General features: G+C 48.8%; 2 protein-coding genes across 5 annotated transcripts; both read left to right on the top strand.

Annotated features, from left to right (window-relative positions):
* The first annotated feature begins 1831 nt into the window (after positions 1–1831).
* On the top strand, positions 1832–16554 carry ganabb (glucosidase II alpha subunit b). 4 transcript variants are annotated; one of them, XM_066718875.1, is made up of 25 exons: positions 1832–1964; positions 3124–3225; positions 3409–3517; positions 4138–4265; positions 5080–5259; positions 7181–7246; positions 9517–9592; positions 9961–10048; positions 10245–10341; positions 10536–10716; positions 10839–10992; positions 11211–11446; positions 11876–12002; positions 12081–12160; positions 12292–12432; positions 12521–12617; positions 12730–12831; positions 12961–13204; positions 13288–13352; positions 13551–13627; positions 13746–13820; positions 13980–14093; positions 14243–14355; positions 14609–14709; positions 14857–16554. In XM_066718875.1, exons 1-25 carry the CDS (start codon positions 1945–1947, stop codon positions 14964–14966), a joined length of 2883 nt encoding a protein of 960 aa, XP_066574972.1. In that variant the 5' UTR covers positions 1832–1944; the 3' UTR covers positions 14967–16554. The 4 variants fall into 4 exon arrangements, with proteins under 4 accessions (XP_066574972.1, XP_066574975.1, XP_066574973.1 ...); XM_066718876.1 differs by lacking the exon at positions 1832–1964 and adding an exon at positions 2028–2284; XM_066718877.1 differs by lacking the exon at positions 1832–1964 and adding an exon at positions 2029–2350.
* Positions 16555–17225: 671 nt separating this feature from the next.
* rom1b (retinal outer segment membrane protein 1b) lies at positions 17226–20562 on the top strand. Its single transcript, XM_066718874.1, has 3 exons — positions 17226–18581; positions 18764–19010; positions 19218–20562. Exons 1-3 carry the CDS (start codon positions 18001–18003, stop codon positions 19434–19436), a joined length of 1047 nt encoding a protein of 348 aa, XP_066574971.1. The 5' UTR covers positions 17226–18000; the 3' UTR covers positions 19437–20562.
* Positions 20563–23506: the final 2944 nt, after the last annotated feature.

The following is a 23506-nucleotide window of genomic DNA, read 5'->3' as shown; positions in this document are numbered from 1 at the left end:
GGACTGGGAGGAAGATGACAAAAAATGTAAGTCTGTCCTGTTGTGATTAATTGTGGTCAGCAATGGACATGATTATTGAACACATGGGAAATAAGCATTTTGTTTTCCGTTATCTCCTGTATCAAATGGAGAAATAGATACACTCTTTCATATTTAACATTCTTTTAACACACCATTTTGAAAGTTCATGAATTTGGCAAAATAAAACTGTCAATTCTCAAAATATAAAATAAAGTATGCCTTTGATTTGTACATTTGTGCATACTATTTTTTTTCATGGTAGATTGTATCAATCTACCATGAAAACAAATAGTATGCACAAATGTACAAATCAAAGGCATGCATTATTTATTTCTATAAAAATCAGTGCCACACAAGTGTCTATCAATCTATTACCAGCTTTATTTATTTTTAGAAAATGTAAAAGCAATAGATATTAAATTTGAAGTAAAAGGTATACTGGTAATGACAGTATCGAAGGGTTACTAATGCAACCAAATAAAGAAACTTCTTGTATTGTCATGGCAGGGCAATGGGGGGATCTGTGGGACTTTGTGTTGGACTCGCTGTGAGAGCTGTGTGAAAGAAAGCAAGCGAGGAGTGTACGTGTGTGATGTCCCCAACCACGAGTCCCTCTGCTGCAGTGCAATGCATTGTGGTTTTAATGTTGTTTTAATGAACTTTAGCATTATAATCCTCAAACTGAATTAGTGTAGAAATGTGATTCATGCATTTGACTGCACTTTAACAATACTGCAACATTTAAGTTATGTATTCATTGTAAGATGCACTTTAATGTTGTGACATGCGTTGGAAAAGTGTTCCACAATATACAATTAAGCATGAATGAGAATGAATGAGGATTAAAGATTCTCATTGTCCAAAATAAAAAGGGACATAATCCAGAAATGATCGAGCTAGTGAAGTGCTATTGCTTTTTAAAATATGTAAATAATCTGTGAGCAAAAATTGAACCTGCATATTTATCATCTTTTTGGTAAAAATGTTCTTGTTGCCTCACTTCATTGAGCTTCATATTCAGCAGCACAAGTCCCATTAGCAGACTGGAGCTGCACAAGGATATGGGGGGGAGGTTGGGTGGGATGGTTCTGTCTGTCCATAGCTTTTTGATTATTTTGTATTGTTAATTGCGGTTTATTTTCTTGGCATTTTTGCTTAATAACTTAATTACAACAAAAATAAATATAAATACTGTTCATAAAAATTGCCGCTTAGCCCCTGTATAAACGTTTACATCCCTAATTTATCATTAGCAAGGTAAACAAACCAGACTTTGGGCACTCCAGCCATAAAAGGTTTGCCATTTGAGGAGAAAGCTTGCTTTGAGGAGAAGTAATTGTATGTAAAAATAACGTGATTGAAACAATTGTAAGTTGCCCTGGATAAGGACTTCTACTTCTATTATAACCAATTAAAACAATTAACTACCAATTCCAGCCACAACTCTTTAAACAATTTTACAGGATTGTCTAATGATAATAATACAGCAATAATAATTGTAGCAGCAGTGTGGAATTCTTCAAAGCTGTCAAATGCATCACCCTTGCCCGGCGTAAAGACATTAGACAATGGCAAACTATAATGTTTAGTGAGTTTCTGGTTCGTTTTCAATCATGGACGCTTTAAATCAAATATAAGGACATTCTCCTTCCGTGATTCCATTGTTTTTTCGTGGATCCAGTGCGCTTTTGCCACGACGGCCCAGTGACGTAACAGCTGCCTATTAGTATTTAAATGGGTTTTTACTACAGTACGACACAATACAGTGTAACGTAATCATCACGACGTTGACGTCCCCCCGACCGCGAGTGGCTCGGTGGGCGGGCTCGACTCCGTGTGGACCAATCAGAGGAGGCTGACGTGTCGGCGTGAGCGGTGACAAAAGAGGAACGGGGCGAGGCCAAAGGTCAGAGCTGAATCAAGATGGCGGCTTTCACGGAGAGGTAAAGAGTTCTAGTGATTTCTTCAGAGGAGATTAGCAAGCGGCATTTATCTTCGTGTTTATTTATCCCACACGCATCCCGTCGCTGAACTGGCGATTAAATAAAGTGTGACGTTTATAAGCCTGCACGGAAGCATGCATATGTTTTGAATGGAGGAACAGGATATTATTGGCGATTCCCACGTCTTGGTCGAATCAATCATTAATCGGCGCTAAGGACGGCGGCTGCACCGTAACATTATCTTCAGTCGCATTCAAGATCGGGCTGCGGTAGATAAGAACCGAGACAGGCTGCCTGTGTTCTCAAATGTTTGCTTTCCAGTACGATACATTTAATATAAATCTCTATTTTGGCTGTTTGTGTCTGGCTGCGTAGAGGCAAGTTATGTAAGTTGTTATTTTTCTCTCCGGAAAACGCATTTCCGTTGTTGGCTGATGGATGGATTGCTTGCTTGCCTGTGTATTTATTCGGGGGGGGTAGAAGTGCTTTTGAAATCGGCATGTTTTTAGTTCTTGTTTTTAATCTTGTTATGGTACAGCAGCGCCGGTGACGTGTATAATAAACGCATCCGGCTCTGCGCGTCTTCATCCGCAGCTGCAGGTGTCAAGCGTCCTTTTCACCATTTCTGTGCTTCTCACTAGTTATATTTTTTGTTGGGTTGCACTGATCCCTTAGGGACTGAGCCCAGACTTAATCTGTATCAACAAAATTCAGTTCAGAAAGCTTGATTTGGCATGGCTAATTAGTGTTGACAGACGTGTCCAGGGCACAGGAACACAAATTACACGAGTAGTGTCTAATGTGGACTACATTGCGGGGAATTGCATCACTCACCGTTGTCTCAATGGGGTTATGAAGATATTCAGAGAGGTTAGGGGGATGGTTGTGCACTATTGGAAGCTCATTAGTGTTGGAGTTTGGCCCTGGGGGACTCCGGGAGGTAATACAGCAGGGTGGCAAACAGCCCAGCCTAAAAATAAATGAGTGATATAGGAGATGCTCCACACAAATATCAATGCAACTGACCATTACCTCAGTCAAAATTACTAGCATCATAGCTTCTGACTTGAACTGGAGTGCTGTACCATACTGTAGATCTTGGGACTGGAGATCCTGCTGTACCGTCTCTCCAGTCACACTTCCTCTCCCTCTCCCTCAGGATGGGGTGTCTCTTCCTGGCGTGGCTTGCCCTCTGTCTGGCCCTGGCCCAGGCTGTGGATCGGAGCAACTTCAAGACCTGTGACCAGAGCGCCTTCTGCAAGTGAGCTCCCCGGTCTCCCACAGTCCCTGCATTTATTTCCCCCCCCCAAACCATTTCCCTGAAGTCTTAATTAAGCATACGATAAGTTGGCTTAAGATTGTCTTGTTTTGAGCATGCTTTGTGGGTTGGTCACGGTTGTTGTGCATTATGCCAACGGGTCTGTGTGTGCGTACACCTCCGCAGGCGTCAGAGGGCGGTGCAGCCAGGCCAGTCCCCTTACAGAGCCCTGCTGGACACTCTGCAGCTGACTGACAGCCGCCTCTCCCTGCAGCTCATCAATGACATCAACAAGGTAACACCTCTCTCCTCCTCTGTATGATGCATTAAACATAATGGGGTGTATTCAACAAGTTTTGTTTACAGCAATTTGTTACACAAACAAAAGTACAAATAAGCTGTGAAATGAATGAAAAATGACTCGCTCCTACGTGGCATATTTAGATCAAATTGTACGCTCAATCTATTCATGCTAACACTACTTGTATTTTATTCCATTAATAAAAATGACATGCCTTTGTGTAAAACCATTGATGAATATATCCTAATATTCAGTTGTAGTTATCATTAACAATAAGTAGCCTAAATGAACAAATGCATATAAATGCGCATGTTATTTTTTTACTTGCTGGTACTGCTATGCAGTCAACACTACATGTTATTTCCAGATAGGTGAAATATGCAGTTCGTTTCCTGATTTGCCAAAGAACCAAGACCTTCCCGTGTTCACATTCAAGTTTTTCAAGCTAACCGAACTCGGTTATTTTGCCAAATGGTCTGAGACCACCACTTTGGGTCTCTTCGGTTAGTTTGCCAATCGAAATTTGTTGTTCACACTCTTCCCCAACCGAACCATTCTGAATAATGCACACCTCTAGTGTGAATTAGCCCTCATTTATTTGTAACTGCTCTCAGGTGCACCTGCTGCTGGAGCTCTACGGGCTACAGGGGAATATGACCCGCATCAAGATCAACGAGCTCAAGCCCCTGAAGCCAAGATATGAGGTGCCGGACGTCCTGATCAGCGATCCACCCACCCGCCCGTGAGTATACACCCCCACAACCACCTGCCCACCCGCCCTGGAGTCCCCGGGGTCGGTGGGGGCTCGTTCCATGACTACACCCCTGTATGTCTTATTGAACAGAAGCGCACAATCCAATTTGAAGGCGATCCCACTGATTTAACTGAGGTACCTTTCTCTGCACTGCTTGGTGAGTGAGTCCTGCACCTGGGCCTCTCTAGTGAGGGCGCACTGGTCTGTGTAAAGTGCACCAGTTTGTTTCCAGATTCAGCCTTCACCCTGTCCCTGCTCAGATCTGGACATTGCTGCCTGCCCTAGTTGTGACAAATGTACATGGAAATAAGCAAATTAAATAACCTGCCCACTTCACAGACACAAATTGGCTCTAGTCATGTACTACACAGTGTTGTTGTTGGAGGAGAGTCTGAAACCAGCCATTAATCTGTTCCTCGTTTCTCGGTGAAGTGCTTGGAAATCACATTTGTATGAAAAATAGACGTAATAATTCTGGCCTCCATGTTTACCACTTTAACTCCAGATGGAAATCCTTCCCAGGTACCAGATTTAGAAGATAACGATAATGTTTTAACATTTCTTTAAAATGTAGCTAATAGCTAGGCCTATGTAATGAATGAAATGCAAACAAATGAACCAAAGTGTGTTCGTGCAGGTACAGCATGGTACTGTGTGAGGGGTTTCATTTGATGCATGTGTGTATGGCATGGCACTGACGTGGTTTATTGGTAGGGAGTTTTAATTTTTTTTTTTTTAATATATATATATATATATATATATATATAATTAAAAGTGTGGCTGTGTTTCTCTGTCCTTGCAGGCTGTCCATGGTGTCCCGGGACGAGAATGGTGCGGTCCTGGCCCTGGGCCCGCCGGGGCAGCGGGTGATTGTCAGCGCCCGGCCCTTCCGGCTGGATGTCATGGAGGGGCCGCAGCTCCTTCTCAGCGTCAACTCCCGCGGCCTGCTGGTCTTCGAGCACCTGCGCGAGCGCAAGGACACGTGAGTACAGCCCAGCACAGCGCTCTGCAGCGTGGCACAGCGCAGCACTATGGGATAGAACGGGGGTTCCCAACACCGGTCCTGGTGGACCCCCTATGCTGCTGGTTTTTGTTCCAGTTGAGCTCTCAATTACTTAATTGGAGTAATCTGCTTAGATATGACTTTTTAAACTGTGTAATAAAAATTTATTTTATACAATTTTATACTTTACTTAAAACCCCTACTGTTGAAAATTTAATTTTAAAGGTTTTGATTTAGGAAATTACTTCAATTAAGGCTTCAATTAAGTAATTGAGAGCTCAGCTGGAACAAAAACCAGAAGGGTAGGGGCCCTCCAGGACCAGGGTTGGGAACCACTGGGATAGAGAGCACTGCAGGTCGTAGCACACGTTAGCCCTGTACAATCCAGTACAGTCCAGTGCAGCGCTGTAAGCAAGCCTCCTCTCACCCCTAGGAGACGACTGTTGCCCCAGGCTCGGACACTCTGTCCAGTCCAGGGTCGGGTCTGTGCTCTCGCCCTCCAGCTCCCAGTGAGAGCGCGGGCCTGTCGCCTCTTTCTGCCCTGGTCAGTGGTGGCTCCTGACCCTTGTCAACCCGCTCTCTGCCCACGCCAATCAGAACTTGGACTCCCAGCCATGAGCCTGGTCATCCGTAGATTTTATTAAAGTGAAGAGATGGAAATGTTGGCAATTGTAGTATGTAAGGTATTTTCTGCCCCTTCCTGGGAAAATTAGCATCTCGATGCAACACTTGGCCTCCCTCTCTCGCCCAGAAATGAAAATGTGTATACGGGTAGACTGTGCGTAACGGCTTATGCGGTTTGCATTCCCAGACACACAATTTCAAACTAAGTGTGTTTTCCCATAGAAGACCAATAAGAGGGGGGGTTTACCTCTGTCATAGGGCTACTCTGCTGTATTGTATTGTCTCTCCAGGACCAGTGCTGGAGACCCTGCTGTAGTGTGTGTGTGTGTGTGTGTGTGTGTACGCCAGTGTACTCTATTGTTGTACTCTGTGGCAGTGTATTCCACTATGTGCGAGTGTTGTGTGCCAGAATGATTGTGCGCTTCAAACAGAGCAGTCAGTTAGAGGGAGGGAGAGAGACATGTGGCATAGCCCAGAGTGGGTGGGAGCTAATGAGTCGGTGGGGGGGGGTTCAGTTCAGTTTCCCCGTCTGTCACCAAATCGGGTCCCCCGGGAACAGGACCGAGGACCACTATACTAACTTTATGAGACTGAACACTACTGCACTGCACTGCACTGAACTAAAATGGCTGCGTTTGCCTGACATGATCTGAGGTGCAGGAGAGCTTGGCGGGGACAGGGATAGGAAGAGACGAGGCAGGGAGTGGGGGAGTTGAGTAATACGTGAACAACATCCAGGCGCCTTGATCTGTTTTCCACGGTGTGTAGAGCAGTGGTTGTCCAAAGTCAGTCTGTAGCTCAGATCCTCTTGCATGAATAAACCCCTTGCATCTTAAGACGACGATACAAGATGCTGCAATTGTTCTGTAGTGGTCTGGCATTATTTATCTGATCTTATTGGTAATGACATGATCTTTCCCTGGGCAGGAGTGCATGTGTGTGTTTCATATGCACTGAAATGTAGCCCGGCTCTGTAGTTCATAGTGTGGTGGTTTCTGTGAGACTTCAATAGCACATAGCGGGGGGGGCGCAATATCATTTTGGGGGTGTCCAAACTAAGTCCCCACCCCCTCATTTCTCTCCCCCTTAAACTCTCCAGTGTCACAATTACCAGCCTAACTGCGGTCGTGCTGTTCTCTCCGTCTGAAGAACATCTACTGAAACTCATTTTTTCTTTCTCTTTTTGTTTTTCCTGTGTTTGTTTGTCAATCCTCCCTTCTCCTGGCCTCCTTGCCCTCCATCTTGTTCCCACCCCATATTTCCCCCTCCCTCCCAGTCTCTCTCATAAAATTAGTAGCACGGTTGGTAGCATGTGGGATAAGATGAAGAGCATTTTCTCTAGGTAATGCATTGTGTGCATGTGTCTAAGTGTTGGTGTGTGTTTGTAGCAGAATAATTAGATCTGGTATTCAGTCTAGGCTGCAACTCATGTTGTGCTTGATTTAGACTAGTAGAGCACAAGGCCAGGTTTTTTCCCAGCATGCTTTGCGCCCCCCACCACTACGCATGACCAGTAGCTCAGAGTACACTGAGGAGTCCAGCTGGAGAAAGCGTGCCCTGGCCTTTATGTGGGAGACCTCAAAGCACCTGATGCCAAATTGTGCACGCACACCCCCAAACTGCTTAAAAAAAATAGTGACCCCCCCACCAAAAAAAATCCCGGATCAATAAACTTTTAACTGAAGTCATTTGGCTGAAGTAATTAGTTGGACGAAAGCAAGCTGTATCATTATCTAGGTACAGGGCTGGGAACTGGGCTGATTTGGCACAATTTGGTTATTCATAAACTTTCCCTCCCTTGTAGTCAAAGCCTGGCTCCCAATTGGAATTAAGTCTCATTTCCTTTGACCTCATCAACAAGCGCCTGAAAGCCGACCTTCGGAAGGCATGTTTGTGTGACTGAGTGCGTGAGTGTGTGGCAGTCCCGAATAAGAACGTGGTCTGAATAATCCAAACGCTTTCCCCACCTTGCTTTGACGTGTCTTCACACAGCCAGCAAGTACAACTAGCGTTTTGGTGCCAATCTTAGATCAGTAAACTCCTCAGCAGTTCAGACAAGCCCCTGTAGAAATATTTGGGAGATGGCATTAGTTGACGTGACTGTTCAGACCTAAAGGGGAACTCCACCGAAAATTCTTATTTTCTCAGGTTATTCTATAAGTAAATGCATATTTTGTGGAGTGAATGTCCAACTCATTCTATGTATCGGAGATCAAAAAATATGCAGTGATGTCACAGGAGTGCTAACTGGAGCTGCTTTGCTGGAAGTCATTGGGGGAAATCGGAAGAGCCATGTGCATAAAATGTTTTTTAAATTATTTTTACATTTGATGGCCCCATCACCCTATTGTTCTGAAATAGGGTTTTTCACCACCCAGAACTGTTGCTATTTTACATGATTTTATTTGGGATACTGCCGTGTAGGCTACAGTGGACAAATAGGGTGATGGGGCCTTCTAACATGCATAAAATATTTGTTATTTTAAAAAATGTTTTTCATTACCTTTCCTATTTTCCCCCTATTGACTTCCAGCAAAGCAGCTCCAGAGTTAGCACCCCGGTGATGTCACAGCATCTTTTTTTGATCTTTGAATTCTGGTACATAGAATGGGCTGGATGTGAAATTCTGTTGAGTGACTTTTATTCTACTTCTAGAATAACCTGAGAAATTATGGATTTTTAACCTGCTTGGCTGAGGGAGTGCTAGCCTTGTCTGATTGGATGGGCCATTGGGGCCCCGCCCCCCTGATTGGTGGGTGGAGCCAAGGAGCTGCTGTGAAGGTGGATACTGGGGAGGTGGAGGGATATTGTTAATACTGTATTGTAAGAAGGGGTGGGGCAGCAGTGCTACTGACTGGAAGGAAGCTTGTCACATGGTCTGCGAGGAGCCCAGTGATCCAAGATTGTGGAAAGGGGGGGTTGTCCTCCTTTTCCCTTACTTTAATTTTAAACTCCAATTACAAATGGATTCGTAAGTTGACCAGGAAGTTGTGCCCTGGGACCCATTGTATGCTGCAGGCAAACACATTTCTGACAGCCCAGGAGCAAGGCTTTTTGAAGCGCACCCAGTTATATAGCATTAACTGCCTCAGCTGTATGCTTAATTTGGCCTTTTTATAACTGCAACAGAACACATTGATTTAGATATTGATCTAGATGTGGACATGGATGTTTACCCTGATCAGCACTAGACTAGAAGTAACCACTGAATCTGTAGCCCGATCTGCACTGTGGCTGTTTGAAATGGTGTGTGTTTGTGTGAGTGTACTAATGTACCCTGACTGATTTTCCCATCAGGCACAGGGATGGAAGGCAGACTGCAGTTTCAAGGGGGTCTAGACTAGAGTAGGAGCAGGCAGAGTTTGGGTGGCATTGTAAGATCTAGGGGGGTGGGGGACAACTCACCTTGTACATAGGAGACTGTGGAAGTGCCCCTTAGCCCTGTGTGCCCTGACACTGGCTAGACTACCCTGCTAACACACAACCCTTTTCTAGGTAGTAGGAACTTGATTGAGTTATGGGGGTTGTGGGCAGTAGTCCAGTCTGCTTTCCGTCCCGGCCTAGTGGCACCATGTGGCACTGCTGAAAAGCTCTCCGCTCTGTTTGACACAGCGACACTTCCAAGGACGCTCTGGCAGGTGAAGGGGCAGAGGGAGCTGACGTGCCCGCCAAGGAAGGAGCAGAGAAGGTAAGTGCGTCTCCACAGTGCTCCAGGAGAGAGAGGTGTGTGTCCCCATCCATCCGTCCCACCTGTGTGTACTCCCGTATGTGAAGTCGGTCTTCATAACCAGGATGCATGACCTCGCTTATTGTACTTACCTGTGTAAATTGGAGTTTGTACAATGTATTATACTTTGAATTGCTTTGTATAATGTAAATTTGAATTTGTAATGTTTAATGCCTTGTACTTAACTGTATTCTTGCACTTATGTTGTAAGTCACCCTGGATAAGGGCGTCTGCCAAGAAATAAAAATAATAACAATTAGAAATAGTTTGAGCTGGTCAGTTAATGGATATGCTCTTCAAGCAAATGTGTTTTCCTCCCACCCCCCCAGGATGGAGAGCAAGAAAAAGATAAGGATGATGAGCAGCCGGGCATGTGGGAGGAGACATTCAAGACTCACACTGACAGCAAACCCAATGGTAAGCTGAGAGCACACGTTGCACTGAATGCGTGGCTTTCAGTTTTTTTTTTTTTTTCCCCACCCCCCTCCTCTCTTTTATATTGTAATTGTAATGGGCTGTATTGGCATTGGGGTGGTGGAAATGGAATTTAATGCAATTTTAAATAGAGAAATGCTCATAGATTCTGATCTTCCCCCTCCTCCCTTCTCCACAGGCCCCACTTCAATCAGCCTGGACTTCTCCTTTCCTGGCGTGGAGAATGTGTACGGCATCCCCGAGCACGCCGACAACCTCAAACTGAAGACCACAGAGTGAGTCTCGCCCCAAGTGGGGTTAAACCGTTAATTCTATCCATGAATAAATGAGCGCTAGACTGAAATGCTCTTTCCTGCAAGGGATGCTTGGATTGAAACCTCAGGGCTGATGCAGGAGTCTGCCTAGTGGAGGGGGTGTCAGTGTTTTTATTGCAGCTGCAGTCTTAATTGACTTCTCCCTGCCCCCCCAGTGGAGGAGACCCGTACCGGCTGTACAATCTGGATGTGTTCCAGTACGAGCTCTACAACCCCATGGCTCTGTACGGCGCCGTGCCCGTCATGCTGGCCCACAGTCCACAGAGGACCATGGGCATCTTCTGGCTCAACGCGGCCGAGACCTGGGTGGACATCAGCTCCAACACAGCGGGCAAGGTGAGCCGGGGATCTGTTTTTTCCTGGGCCTTGTTCAGTTTTGGTCTGTTTTCCTGTGGGGTGTGGATAAGAAGAAAAGGATACAGAACTGATACTCCCCCCCCCCCCCTTCCACCTCACAGACAGTGTTTGGGCAGATGCTGGACTATGTTCAGGGTGCCAGTGAGACACCACAGACAGACGTGCGCTGGATCTCGGAGAGTGGCATCATTGACGTGTTCTTGCTGCTGGGCCCACGGCCCGCCGATGTCTTCACACAGTACGCCTCGCTCACAGGTACCCCCCAACACACCAGTACGCCTCTGTCACAGGAACCACACAGTCCGGTACAGCAGGGTCTGCAGCCCTGGTCCTGGAGAGATGCAGTCCAGTACAGCAGGGGTACAATACTGTAGCTCTGCAGGACCAGGGCTGGACACCCCTGCTTTGTAGTTTCAGATTTATTTATTTTTAACCCTCTGTGTCCCGCTGCTCTGCCCTATTCTCCCCACCAGGCACCCAGGCGCTGCCCCCCCTGTTCTCACTGGCCTATCACCAGTGCCGATGGAACTACAATGACCAGGACGACGTGCGGGCGGTGGACGCCGGCTTTGATGAGCACGACATCCCCTACGACGTTATCTGGCTGGACATAGAGCATGCAGATGGCAAGCGCTACTTCACCTGGGACCCCAACAAGTTCCCCACCCCCCGTGACATGCTGCAGGGCCTGGAGGACAAGAGGCGCAAGGTAACCACCCCCCGGCCTCTCAGCCACACACACAAGGCTGTCCCCTTGTAGACACGGTCTCCCCCTAGACAGACCTGTGACTGTTCTGTCCCCCGATAGAGATCTTGGATTCATCCTAGATGTTTTTTTTTTTTTTTTGTCCAGTGCATTTTCAGTTATTTTCAATGTATTTGACCTTTTTGTTGGTAGCAGTTTGCTTTAATCACGTTTGTTTTGTTGTTTTGTGCACTTGTTTATTTGAAGTTTAGTATTTTGTTAAATCACAAGGATTTTAAAAATTAAGTGATTTTAAGAATTAAAATTTGTATTGATTTGTTTTTATTATTGATATGTAAAATACTTACACCAATAAAACAGTATTTACTTAAAAGCATAGCACTAGCCCAAATCCCTGAGGCCAGACAGTCTCATGTACTCTCTCCCCCTCAGATGGTGGCCATTGTTGACCCCCACATCAAGGTGGACACTAACTACAAGATCCACAACGAGATCCGCTCCAAAAACTTCTACGTCAAGACCAAGGACGGCAATGACTACGAGGGATGGTGCTGGCCAGGTACGCCAATCCCGCCCCCTGTCTCTGTCCCAGCCATGTGCAGTGGCCAATGTGTCTGATGACCGCTCCCCCCAACAGGAAGCGCTGGCTATCCGGACTTTACCAAACCCGAGATGCGAGCCTGGTGGGCCAGTATGTTCTCCTACGACCAGTACGAGGTGAGTGCACTGTCTGTACAGACGCACTATGTACAACCCTCCCCCCCACTCTCCCAGAAAGTCAAGTTTTTCGAGGTCCGTGAACTTGAGCGGTCTCCTTTTAACATGTGGTGGTCTAACCCCCCCCACAGGGCTCCATGGCCAACCTGTACACCTGGAATGACATGAATGAGCCCTCGGTATTCAACGGGCCCGAGGTGACCATGCACAAGGACGCGCTGCACGGCCCATGGGAGCACCGCGACCTGCACAACCTCTACGGCCTCTATGTGGTGAGCAATCCCTCTCTGCTGCCTTTGTCCGTCCTGCTGCCCTACACTGCTGTCCAGCTCTCATGCTCCCTGGTTTCCTCCTCCCCAGCAAATGGCCACCACGGAGGGGCTGGTGCAGCGGTCGGGGGGCGTGGAGAGGCCCTTCGTCCTGACGCGTGCCTTCTTCGCCGGGTCCCAGCGCTTCGGTGAGTGCACCCCCTGATTCCCCCTCATCGCCCCCAGCACTGTGTTGTGGAAGGAGCTGGATGCGCCATGTTGTGTGTTCAAAGCACGTCCGACTCCTGTGTGTCTGCGCAGGTGCGGTGTGGACTGGGGACAACGCAGCGGAGTGGGACCACCTGAAGATCTCCCTGCCCATGTGTCTGAGTCTGGGCCTGGTGGGCATCTCCTTCTGTGGGGGTGAGTTTTCCAATGCTTGTGTGGGGAAAGGTTTAAGGAGAGAGGAAGGCATGCAGACAGGAGAGGGAGAGACTGCCATGCCACCCATTGCAATTCTGAAATCCTCTTAAATGCTCTCTCACTCTCCAGCGGATGTGGGCGGCTTCTTCAAGTCTCCCAGCACGGAGCTACTGGTGCGCTGGTACCAGGCAGGGGCGTACCAGCCCTTCATCCGGGCACACGCCCACCTGGACACACCCCGCCGCGAGCCCTGGCTGTTCGGGTCAGAGAACACGGCTCTGATCCGGGAAGCCCTGCGCCAGCGCTATGCCCTGCTGCCCTACTGGTACACCCTGTTCTACAGCACCCACCTCTCCGGACATCCCGTCATGAGGTCAGTCGCCCCCCCCCCCCTCACCCCCATGTCAGCATCTCGTTCTTTCTTTCTTTCTCTGACCACGTCCGTCTCTCTCCCAGGCCCCTGTGGGTGGAGTATCCTGATGATGCCACAACGTTTTCCATGGATGACCAGTACCTTCTAGGTGGGTAATGATGGGAGCATTGGGGGTTGTGGGGGCAGTCTATCAATATTGTACAGTATTCTGTAGAGGAACATACTGTCAATGGAAATAAACCAGTCTGTTTAAATGAGCCATGATCTCCACAATCACTCCGGGCTACAGGCCCTGCTCGGGAAGTAGACGTAACCCCTCTTCCTGTTTCCTGTTGTCCAACCACAGGCAGGGACATGCTGGTGCACCCCGTCACCGAGGAAGGGTCCAGGAGTGTGACCGCCTACCTGCCAGGGAAGGGAGAGGTAAGAGCCGGGCTGCAGCGCCAAGCAGTCTTGGGTGAAACTTACCGATCCCTAAAGTGTGTGTGTGTGTGTGTGTGTGTGTGTGTGTCTGCCATTTTGACCTCTCTCTTCACCCCAGGTCTGGTATGACGTCCACACATTCCAGAAACACAAGGGAGCCCAGAACCTCTATATCCCGGTCACCATGAGCTCGGTAAGAGGAGAACGGAAAACAATTATTTTGGGTCTGTGCCTGAATAGTTGCCATCTACAGCACACCCTCTTATTCTCGTGTGATGGGGTGGGGGGCTGCTTAGCACCCCAATCACCAACTTGATTCACATCGGCTTTCTCCCCCCACGTCTTCCTGCAGATCCCTGTGTTCCAGAGAGGCGGCTCCATCATCCCCAGGAAAGACCGTGTGCGCAGGTCGTCCTCCTGCATGACCAACGACCCCTACACCCTGTACGTCGCACTCAGCCCGCAGGTACGTACCCCACTGACGCCTCGCCCTGCGCGCCCTGTCCTGGACTGCAGGGGGCAGATAGTTTAAGCTGAACTCTTCCCTGCTTTAAGAGTTCACTTGATCCCTGTCTGATCATTAGTGTCCTAATAGTCTCTCTCTCTTCACCCCAGAACACGGCCGAAGGAGAGCTCTTTGTGGACGACGGACACACTTTCAAGTACCAGACGGACAGCCAGTACATCCACAGAAAGTTCATCTTCGCCAACCAGTCCCTGACCTCTCAGTAAGCAGGGGGTGGCACTGGGCGCTGGTCACTTCATCCAGAGACTTGCCGTAGTGTGAAATCCCAAGCTAAAAATAATTAATTGCCTGGTTAATACTGTTTTTTCAATGCCAGTTCCCAGTGCGGCACAGCAGTGTATCGGTGTACAAAAACTAGCTGTCCTCCTTTTTAGATTTCAATAATTCCTGCCCTCTTCCTCCTGCAGCCCGTTGTCTGTCAGTCCATCTCTGACCCCTTTCATCTCTTTCCCCAGGAATGCTGATCCAAAAGGGCAGTTCTCCACCCCAGCTTGGCTGGAGAGGGTGGTGATCCTGGGCGCTCAGAAACCCAGTGCCGTCACGCTGCACGCGGCAGGTCAGTCTCTGGGTCTCGCTCAGTCTGTCAGATTCAAGAAGTTCAAAAATGGCCTTTATTGGCGTGACAGGAGTGATCCGGTGTTTGCCGAAGCATTTAAGCAACGTAATGTGCATCTGTGTCTCACCTCTTCCTCTTCCCCCGCAGATGGCAGCCAGTCCCCCCTGGAGTTTGACTTCGACGCCCACACGGCCGTGCTCACGCTCCGCAAGCCGGCGGTGAACGTGGGGGCGGACTGGACCATAGTCCTGCGGTAATGCCGGGCCGGGGGGGGCCAGGCCGGCACTCCACATTTCACCAGGGGGGAGGGGGATTGGGGTTTGGGTCGGCACCACCGCGGACAGATCAGACCATCCTGAGGAACGAGTACCAATCAGAACTGCACTGGGGGAGAGATGGAGGGCCCGGCACAGGACGGGTGTGGGGATGTGGTAGAGCCCCTCTTAGTCTCCCAAGACACTGTATGTAGTTTCTAATGATGGGAGGCCTATTTACCCATCTTGCCCCTCTTGTCAAGTGACATGACCCTCGCGCACTTTGCTCAGCCATCTATGGAATTAGGATTTAAAATTTCTGCAACTGTTTATTGATCTCCTATGATCTGTTCTTTGGGGTCCCCCTCCCACCCACACACACGGGGAAAGGGCAGGAGAATAGGATCTTTTCTCTTTTACTCCCCTCTCTCTGTGTTTGGCAGCTCTGATTGGCGCTCGTTAGCTTGATGGTTTGGTACTAGAACCGGTTTTTTTAGCAACATTTGCTCCAGGCAAGGAAGTGGTTTGAAAACCTGAATTGTTTTAATTATTACAAAGAGGTGGCAGCGTTTCATAATGGATGAATAAAATCTTAGTTTTGTGATCCTTGATTTTGCAACTGAACTGTGAAACGCATACACACACACACACACGCACACATCCAGATTTCAGTTCCTGACTCTGTGACTGGAGGCCGAAAGGTATAACGTTCCTGCAGCCCTGGTGGGTTACAATGTCCTGGCCCGTTTAATGTTTTACTAAAACCAACCTTCCGTAAAATCTTTTTTTTTATGTAAAATGTAAATCCAGTGGTCCAATTTCCAGTTAAAGCTCTGCATGTGAGAATAGGACTGGTGCGCTTTGCTGTACAGTACTGTCTCTCCAGGACCATGGCTGGAGACCCTGCCATACTGGACAGCTGGCAGGAGACTGGCTCGTCTGAACACACGCTGCCAATCTTGACAATTTGAGTTTTGTTCGCCTATCGTCCTTTAAACCAATTGACATAATTCCAATGCGTTTTTATACTTGATTTCAAACAAAATGCACTTGATTTAAGAGTTTTGGTGATAAACATCAGACATTTGGTTTTTTTGTTTTTGGGTGGGGTGGGGTGGGGTGGGGTGGGGTGGGTGGGAGTCTTCAGCTTTTGGAAGAGAAGGAGCACTTGAGCTTGAATCCCAATTAGCCCTGATTTTAGGGGTGGGAGTTGGTGGTGGCAAGGGGGGCTTGGGAGTTTGTCAGTTTTTTTTATCTCGACAAAAAAAATAATTCTGGTCCCGAGCGTCAAAACCACGGGCTGCCCTCCCAGCGCCACCGTCTCTCAGCCTCTGCTGTGGAGGGTTTGAGTTGTGTTACAGTGCTTTTTAGTTCATGTGGTAGAAGCCCTTGCCAGTTCCAATTGACAAAATTGTACTGAACTCTGTAGGTTCTCTGAGGAGCAGTGTCTCTTCTGGGGCAAGGGGAGGGGTTACTTGTATGGGAGGGGGGGTGGTACTGAACTAAACTTGACAATTCTGTATGGAATGTTTTTTTTTAATTTGAAGTAAAGGATGGGGAAAATAATAAAAACTCAGTACATTCCCACAAATGTGCAGTTGTCTTTTTCTTTCCCCCACCCCCTCTCTTCCTCTTACTTGGGGGCTTTATTTAAGGTGCAACTCCTGGGGCACCTATGTCGAAACTCGCACCTTGTGTAACAATGTGGGTGGGGAAACCGATGTCTACTGGAGCCTGTGTGAAAGGTCTGGCCTTGTGCACAACAGTGTGAAAAGCCGCCCAGGAGTGGGGGGGGGGTTTCCTCGCTCGCGCTTTCTATATTGATCTTTCTCAGTCTCTCTTCACTCTCAATATCTTGCTTTTCCCTCTAAATCTAACACTTCCCTCTCAATCTCTTCCCTCTTTATCAATATCTAATTTTTTTCCACTTTCTCCATTTCCCTCTTCCCTCAATATATTGATATTCCCTTTTCCAGTCTTACTCTTCCCCTTTCTCAATCTCTTCCCTCTCAATCTCGCTCGTCCCTCTCTCATCTCACTCAATATTTCGTTCTTCCCCCTCTCAATATCTTGTACGTCTTGCCGGAGATCGATTATCACTAATGAGGCTTTGATTACAGGTTACAAGTGCTAATCCACCCCCGTCACTTTCAATAGTCACTCTGCCTGCAGCCCAGATCCCATTTCCTGCTGAGCACACAATGTCCTCCTTTCCTATTGGTGCTGCGGGGGGACAATTAATAGGATTGGGGAGGTGGGGGGGCTGGCTCTCTGTCAGATTAGTGGTAAGGAGCTCCAAGGTGTTTGGGGGAAATCGGAAAGGGTTCAGTCTCTCCCTCTCTCTCTCTGGGACGTTGGCTTCGGACTGGAAGACAAGGAGGACTCGCTGGTGACGGATTTGATTACAAATCTTTAGCGGAGAAATACAATTTAATCTCAATCGATATCGGCCGAAATCTCTACATAAAAAACACTAAAAACGAAGGGGGACATTTTCAACTGGGACAAACTGAAATCTGGGATTGTGATGCTGATGTTTTTCCCAACTGCTTCCGTTTTTCTTGCTTCTTCATAATTTGTGTTGGAGAAGGAGGAAGGTCTTCATTCTTCAACAGCAACCCCTTGCCCACAGGAAAGACCCCCCATTTGCCCCCTCCCCATTCCCCAGTCTGGTCCGGCTCCCTGTTTCCTCCTGAAGCCCCTGAAATTCGCTCTTAAATCTCTACATGTCCTCTGTGTCTCTCTCTCTCTCCGATTCACCCTAAGACTCTCTCAAGTCACTCTTGTTCTGCCTCTCTGATTCTCTTGGTGTGTCTCCGTCTCGGTCTCTGCCAGCCTCTTCACCTCTCCCTCCCTCCCTCTCTGGCAGCTCGATCTCTCTGTCACCCCTCTCCTTCAGTCTCTGTGTCTGCTCTCTCCTCCTCTCTCCACCCTCTCCTCCTCCTCCTCCACTGTGTCACTCCTTCTGGGGAACTCGGTCTAGTGGCTGCAGAGAGAGAGACAGTCCCGTCAACCCCTGGCCTCCCCCCACCCAGCCATGGTGCTCCTGAAGATGAAATTCCCCTTCCAGAAGCGGGTGCGGCTGGCCCAGGGGCTGTGGCTGCTGTCCTGGCTGGCCACCCTGGCCGCCACCTCCACCTTCGCCCTGGGCGTCTTCCTGAAGACGGAGCTGCGGCGCCGTGCTGAGGTGATGGACAACACGGAGATCCACGCCGTGCCCAACACCCTGATGCTGGTGGGCCTGGCCTCCCTGGGGATCAGCTTCTTCGCCGGCCGGGTCAGCCAGGACTCCCTGGACACCGGGCGCTTCCCCCGCTGGAAGGCCCTGCTGCCGCCCTACTTTGGCCTGGCCCTCTTCTTCACCCTGTTGATGCTGGTGGCCGTGGTCATGAGCTACGCCATGAAGGGCAACCTGGAGGACTCACTGAAGGTGGGCCTGAAGAATGGCATCCGCTTCTACAAGGATACGGACACCCCAGGCCGCTGCTTCCAGAAGCAGACCATCGACCTGCTGCAGATGGAGTTCCAGTGCTGCGGCAACAACAACTTCAAGGACTGGTTCGAGGTGCAGTGGATCAGCAACCGCTACCTGGACTTCAGCTCCAAGGAGGTCAAGGAGTGAGTGTGGGGGGGAGAGGGGCAGTCAGTGCGCATCTTGAGTTTGGTGAGGGGAGGGCTTGCTTTGCAGATTAGTCAATCAGTCCAGTCAGTGACTCTGCAGCGGTCCAGTCCAGTCCAGTCAGTGACTCTGCAGCAGTCCAGTCCAGTAGCTCACCCCATCTCTCTCTCTCTCTCTGCAGTCGAATCAAGAGCAATGTGGACGGGCGCTACCTGGTGGACGGCGTGCCCTTCAGCTGCTGTAACCCCAGCTCCCCACGGCCCTGCATCCAGTACCGGCTCACCAACAACTCGGCCCACTACAACTACGAGTACCAGACCGAGGAGCTCAACATCTTCACCCGCGGCTGCCGGGAGGCGTTGGTCAGCTACTACATGGGCCTAATGAACACCATCGGAGGGGTGGTGCTGTCTGTCTTCCTGGTGCAGGTACACAGACCCTGACCTCTGCCCCCTCTGTACTAGTGTTGCCTTCTGTTTGTATCAAAAGGTGGAGAGAAGCTCAAGTTGTACAGACCCGTACATTATACTATAGTCCACAGTCCTATACTAAACCCATCTCTCTTCCCCCCTTTTCCCCTCTCTCTCTCTCTCTCTCTCTCTCTCTCTCTAACTCCTGCTCCCTTCCTCTCTCAGATGTCAATGCTGGTGAGTCTGCGATACCTGCAGACGGCAATGGAGGGGGTGGTGGGGCAGGAGAACGCCGAGAGTGAAACTGAGGGGTACCTGCTGGAGAAGGGGGTGAAGGAGACGGCCAAGGACTTCCTGGACCGCTTCCTGAAGCTCATCAACGTCAACCAGGTGCAGAGCAGCGAGGGAGGGGAGGCGGAGAAGGCTGCCACTTCGGGGAGTTAGACCAGCCTACCCCCCAACTCCCGTGACCTCCAACACTCCCCCCCACCCCCCGTCTCCCAGCCACGATAACCCCAGCACCCTTGCCTCAGTCCCAGCGATGCCCCCCATCCCCTCCACCTCGTTCAACCCTGAACCTACATGTTTCACCCGCCCAACCTTGACCCTTGACCCCTTTCACAATCAGTGACCCCATATCCCTCCTCTTTGACCCTTCAACTTTGACCCTTTGCATCCCACACACAGGCAATTCTGACCCCCCTTCTCAACACCCTTGAACTCTGCAAGACTGTCATATTTACGATCAGCCATAACATTATGACCACTGACGGGACCTACACAATATTAGGCAGGTGGTCATAATGTTATGGCTGATCGGTGTATATGTTTGTATCGATCTGTAAATGTGTGTGTATATGTACATGAGTAGTATCTATGACACTGATCGCAATGTCTCTCCCGAGTCTCCCTGGCCTCCCCCACCCCCTTCCTTACCGGAGTCTGGTCAAGCTAACGCTGCCCCTGATTGGCTCCTGCGCTGTAGATTGAGGGCTTCTGGGTAAATATGGCTGGTTGTGGCCCCGAACCCCCTCCCGCCTTGTCTTGTCACTCAGAGCTACTTCACTCCAGTGGGCCACACACAGGGAGAGGGAGGGAGAGACAGTCGTAGTACAATACAGTACAGTACAGTGTAATAAAGTGTGGTGTAGTACTGCAGTGTGAAGTGCAGAAAGGACAACACAGTATACTACACTCCTGACAGTGCAATATAGTGTGGTACAGTATGGTACAGTGCAATAAAGTACAGCACAATATAGTAACTACAATACAGTGTACAGTGCAGTACAGCACAGTGTAGTTCAGTGCAATATCGTGCAGTACAGTGTAGTGAAGCCCGCAGCGGCTCAGTGTGGCGCCCCCTGGTGGGAGTGTGGGGGTTGGCAGGGGGTGCTGGCTGTAGGAGGGCTGCAACTAGAGCTCACAGTCCCCTCTGCCCCACCGCATCCATATATTACGGCCCAGGCCCTTCCCCAGACTCCCCCCTGCTCCTCTGTATTGCGCTGTAACACTGTGTACCAGATCAGAGCAGCACAGCCCCCAATAATAAAGTGGAACCTGGTTACCAGCACTGCAGCCTCCTGTCTGTCTGTCTCTTTGTCTGTCTTCATGTCTCACTGTCTCTGTGTGTCTGTCCTCCTGCTCTGGGCTATCCAGAGGTCACTATCACAACTCTCTTCCTCTGTCTCCTTCCCTCTCTCTCCCTCCCTCCCCTCGGTCTGTATGTGTCCATATGCGACACATATTTTGACCACATTTAATACGTCAAACATCTAAAAAATAGATATCGGTTGTGTCAGCGCGTCTCTCTTTTCCTCCTCTTATAAAACGGACCAAACAGAAACCAATCAAACAGAAGCGACAGAAACTGCGATGCTTAATTAAATACCCCCCCCCCCCACCACAGAAGAGGAGCAGCAATAAACAGGATCAGAGAGGATTGGTATCGCAGTTAAACCTTAAACCTGCTGGCCCAGTCTGTGCCCTTCTCAGCACTGACACCTCCAATCCTATAATACCTGCGACTGCGCCACAGGCCGGGCACAACTGACACTGACTGCCAGAGGGACAGACTGACGGACAAGGGGGTCACTGGCCTTGTGCAGAACAGGTCTGAGCGTCTGGGCACAAACCAGAGGGCTGCCATTGGCTGTCCACACTGTGGGCGATCGCACAGCCGCCCTCCCACCTACAGGTCTTCAAAACCTCAGCGGGTTTCAGCCAGTCTGTTGCAGCACAGGCCCCTCTCACCCCGTCTCCGAGGAGCGGCTTTCGCAGGGACATCACATGGCCATAAGAAAAGACAGACCACAGAATCAAGATGCAAATGTGTTCATTCATTATAATCTCCAACAATAATAGCAGAAACTGAAGCTGAGTGGTAATGGCACAGGGAGGAAGGCTACACTTATTTCACTCACTAATTCGCTCACTAACTCGCAACGTGTTTTGTTTACACCATCAGATTAATTGACACCCAGGGATTCCTAGTGGGGCTGGCCAGGCTGGGAGTTTCATCCCTACAGCCCTCTGTGTCCTCCAGTGTTTCAGTGTCTCTTCTTATCTCCTGCTAATGGCTTTAGCTGCGATTAACACGCCTCCTCTCCCGAGTTGCGGATCAGTGTGTTAGGGCGCCTGCAATACCGCGATGGCGCCGCCAGAGGGAGCCCTTTCGCCGCGATCATGACGCTGACTGTAACGGGCAGAGCTGCCTGGGCTGCTCAGGCGCTGTGGAGAGATACAGGCCGCATTGAACGCCACAACCTACCAGCAAACTTTAAACACATCACCTTATAAACAATACGTTCCTGGTATATATAAATGTGTGTGTGACCCAATTGGACTTGGGCTAGTGCTGAAATGATGGCATCTTCTGTCAGCTCCCTAAACTTGATAGGACTAGGACATGTGGTATCAATTTCGTATTTGAGTTTGAAAACACCCGAGTTACGCCTTACTAAGTATCTCCACAACCTCTGCCTGTTATTGCTTCCCTAGGTAGGCAGTGTGTTAAAAGTGAACTTCATCATATGGGCCTAATTAAGGTCTCGTAGTCATTCTACCAGAAGTTTGCAAAATAAAACCAATTATATACACAGCTCTGAAAAAAATTCAGAGACCACTCAAAATGATCAGTTTCTCTGGTTTTACTATTTATAGGTATGTGTTTGGGTAAAATGAACATTTGTGTTTCAGTCTATAAACTATTGACAACATTTCTCCCAAATTACAAATACAAATATGAATGGAATGGAATGGCTGCCATACATGTAGAGATGCTGATTTAAGAAAAATTTGCAGTGGTTTCTTACAGAAACAGAGCTGTATATTATGCATACCTGTACAGTTCTAGACCACTGTGTGCAAGGGATGGTGGAATGAAAATCAGGTTATCGAGGACGAGTTTGCTGGTGGAAGTTGAATCACACTTTGCTCGACGGTGGCTGCTGTGTGAGTGACTCATGCCAGAGTCTAGCATTGCCAGGAAATGCGATGCAACCGGTGTGTCCACAAACTGAAGAGACTGACAACCACTGATGCTCAGCACAGCAGGGTCTGCAGCTCTGGTCCTCAGGTTCACGTCTCAGGTTTATAGCTGTTGTAGTTTGAACTATTTCAGATGAATGTGACCTTTTAGCCACTGTCTGGAAATACCTGGAAACACCACAAGGACCGGGGTTTTCTGAGAGTCGAGCCACAGACTCCCTGTGCTGTACAGGACTTACTGTGTGTGTGTGTGTGTGTGTGTGTGTGTGTGTGTGTGTGAGAGAGAGAGAGAGAGAGAGAGAGAGAGAGAGAGAGAGAGAGATAGATAGTCTGTGTCTATATCTGTATGTGTGAGTGAGTGTGTGTGTGTGTGAGAGTGTGAGTGTGTGTATGTGTGTGTGAGAGAGAGAGAGAGAGAGAGATAGATAGTCTGTCTATATCTGTATGTGTCTGTGTGTGTGAGTGTGTGTGTGTTTGAGTGTGTCTGTGTGTGTGAGTGTGTCTGAGTGTGTGAGTGTGTCTGTGTGTGTGAGTGTGTCTGTGTGTTTGAGTGTGTGTGAGTGTGTTTGAGTGTGTCTGTGTGTGTGAGTGTGTTTGAGTGTGTCTGTGTGTCTGTGTGTCTGAGTGTGTCTGTGTGTGTGTGAGTGTGTCTGTGTGTGTGAGTGTGTTTGAGTGTGTCTGTGTGTGTGAGTGTGTCTGTGTGTGTGAGTGTGTCTGAGTGTGTGAGTGTGTCTGTGTGTTTGAGTGTGTGTGAGTGTGTTTGAGTGTGTCTGTGTGTGTGAGTGTGTTTGAGTGTGTCTGTGTGTCTGTGTGTGTGAGTGTGTCTGTGTGTTTGAGTGTGTGTGAGTGTGGTTGAGTGTGTCTGTGTGTGTGAGTGTGTTTGAGTGTGTCTGTGTGTCTGTGTGTCTGAGTGTGTGAGTGTGTGTGTGAGTGTGTCTGTGTGTGTGTGAGTGTGTCTGTGTGTGTGAGTGTGTTTGAGTGTGTCTGTGTGTCTGTGTGTGTGAGTGTGTCTGTGTGTGTGAGTGTGT

Source organism: Amia ocellicauda, chromosome 12, assembly GCF_036373705.1.
Source record: "Amia ocellicauda isolate fAmiCal2 chromosome 12, fAmiCal2.hap1, whole genome shotgun sequence".
Taxonomy (NCBI): domain Eukaryota; kingdom Metazoa; phylum Chordata; class Actinopteri; order Amiiformes; family Amiidae; genus Amia; species Amia ocellicauda.
The sequence above is the reverse complement of the archived record's forward strand: the minus strand, read 5'-3'. Positions and strand labels throughout refer to the sequence as shown.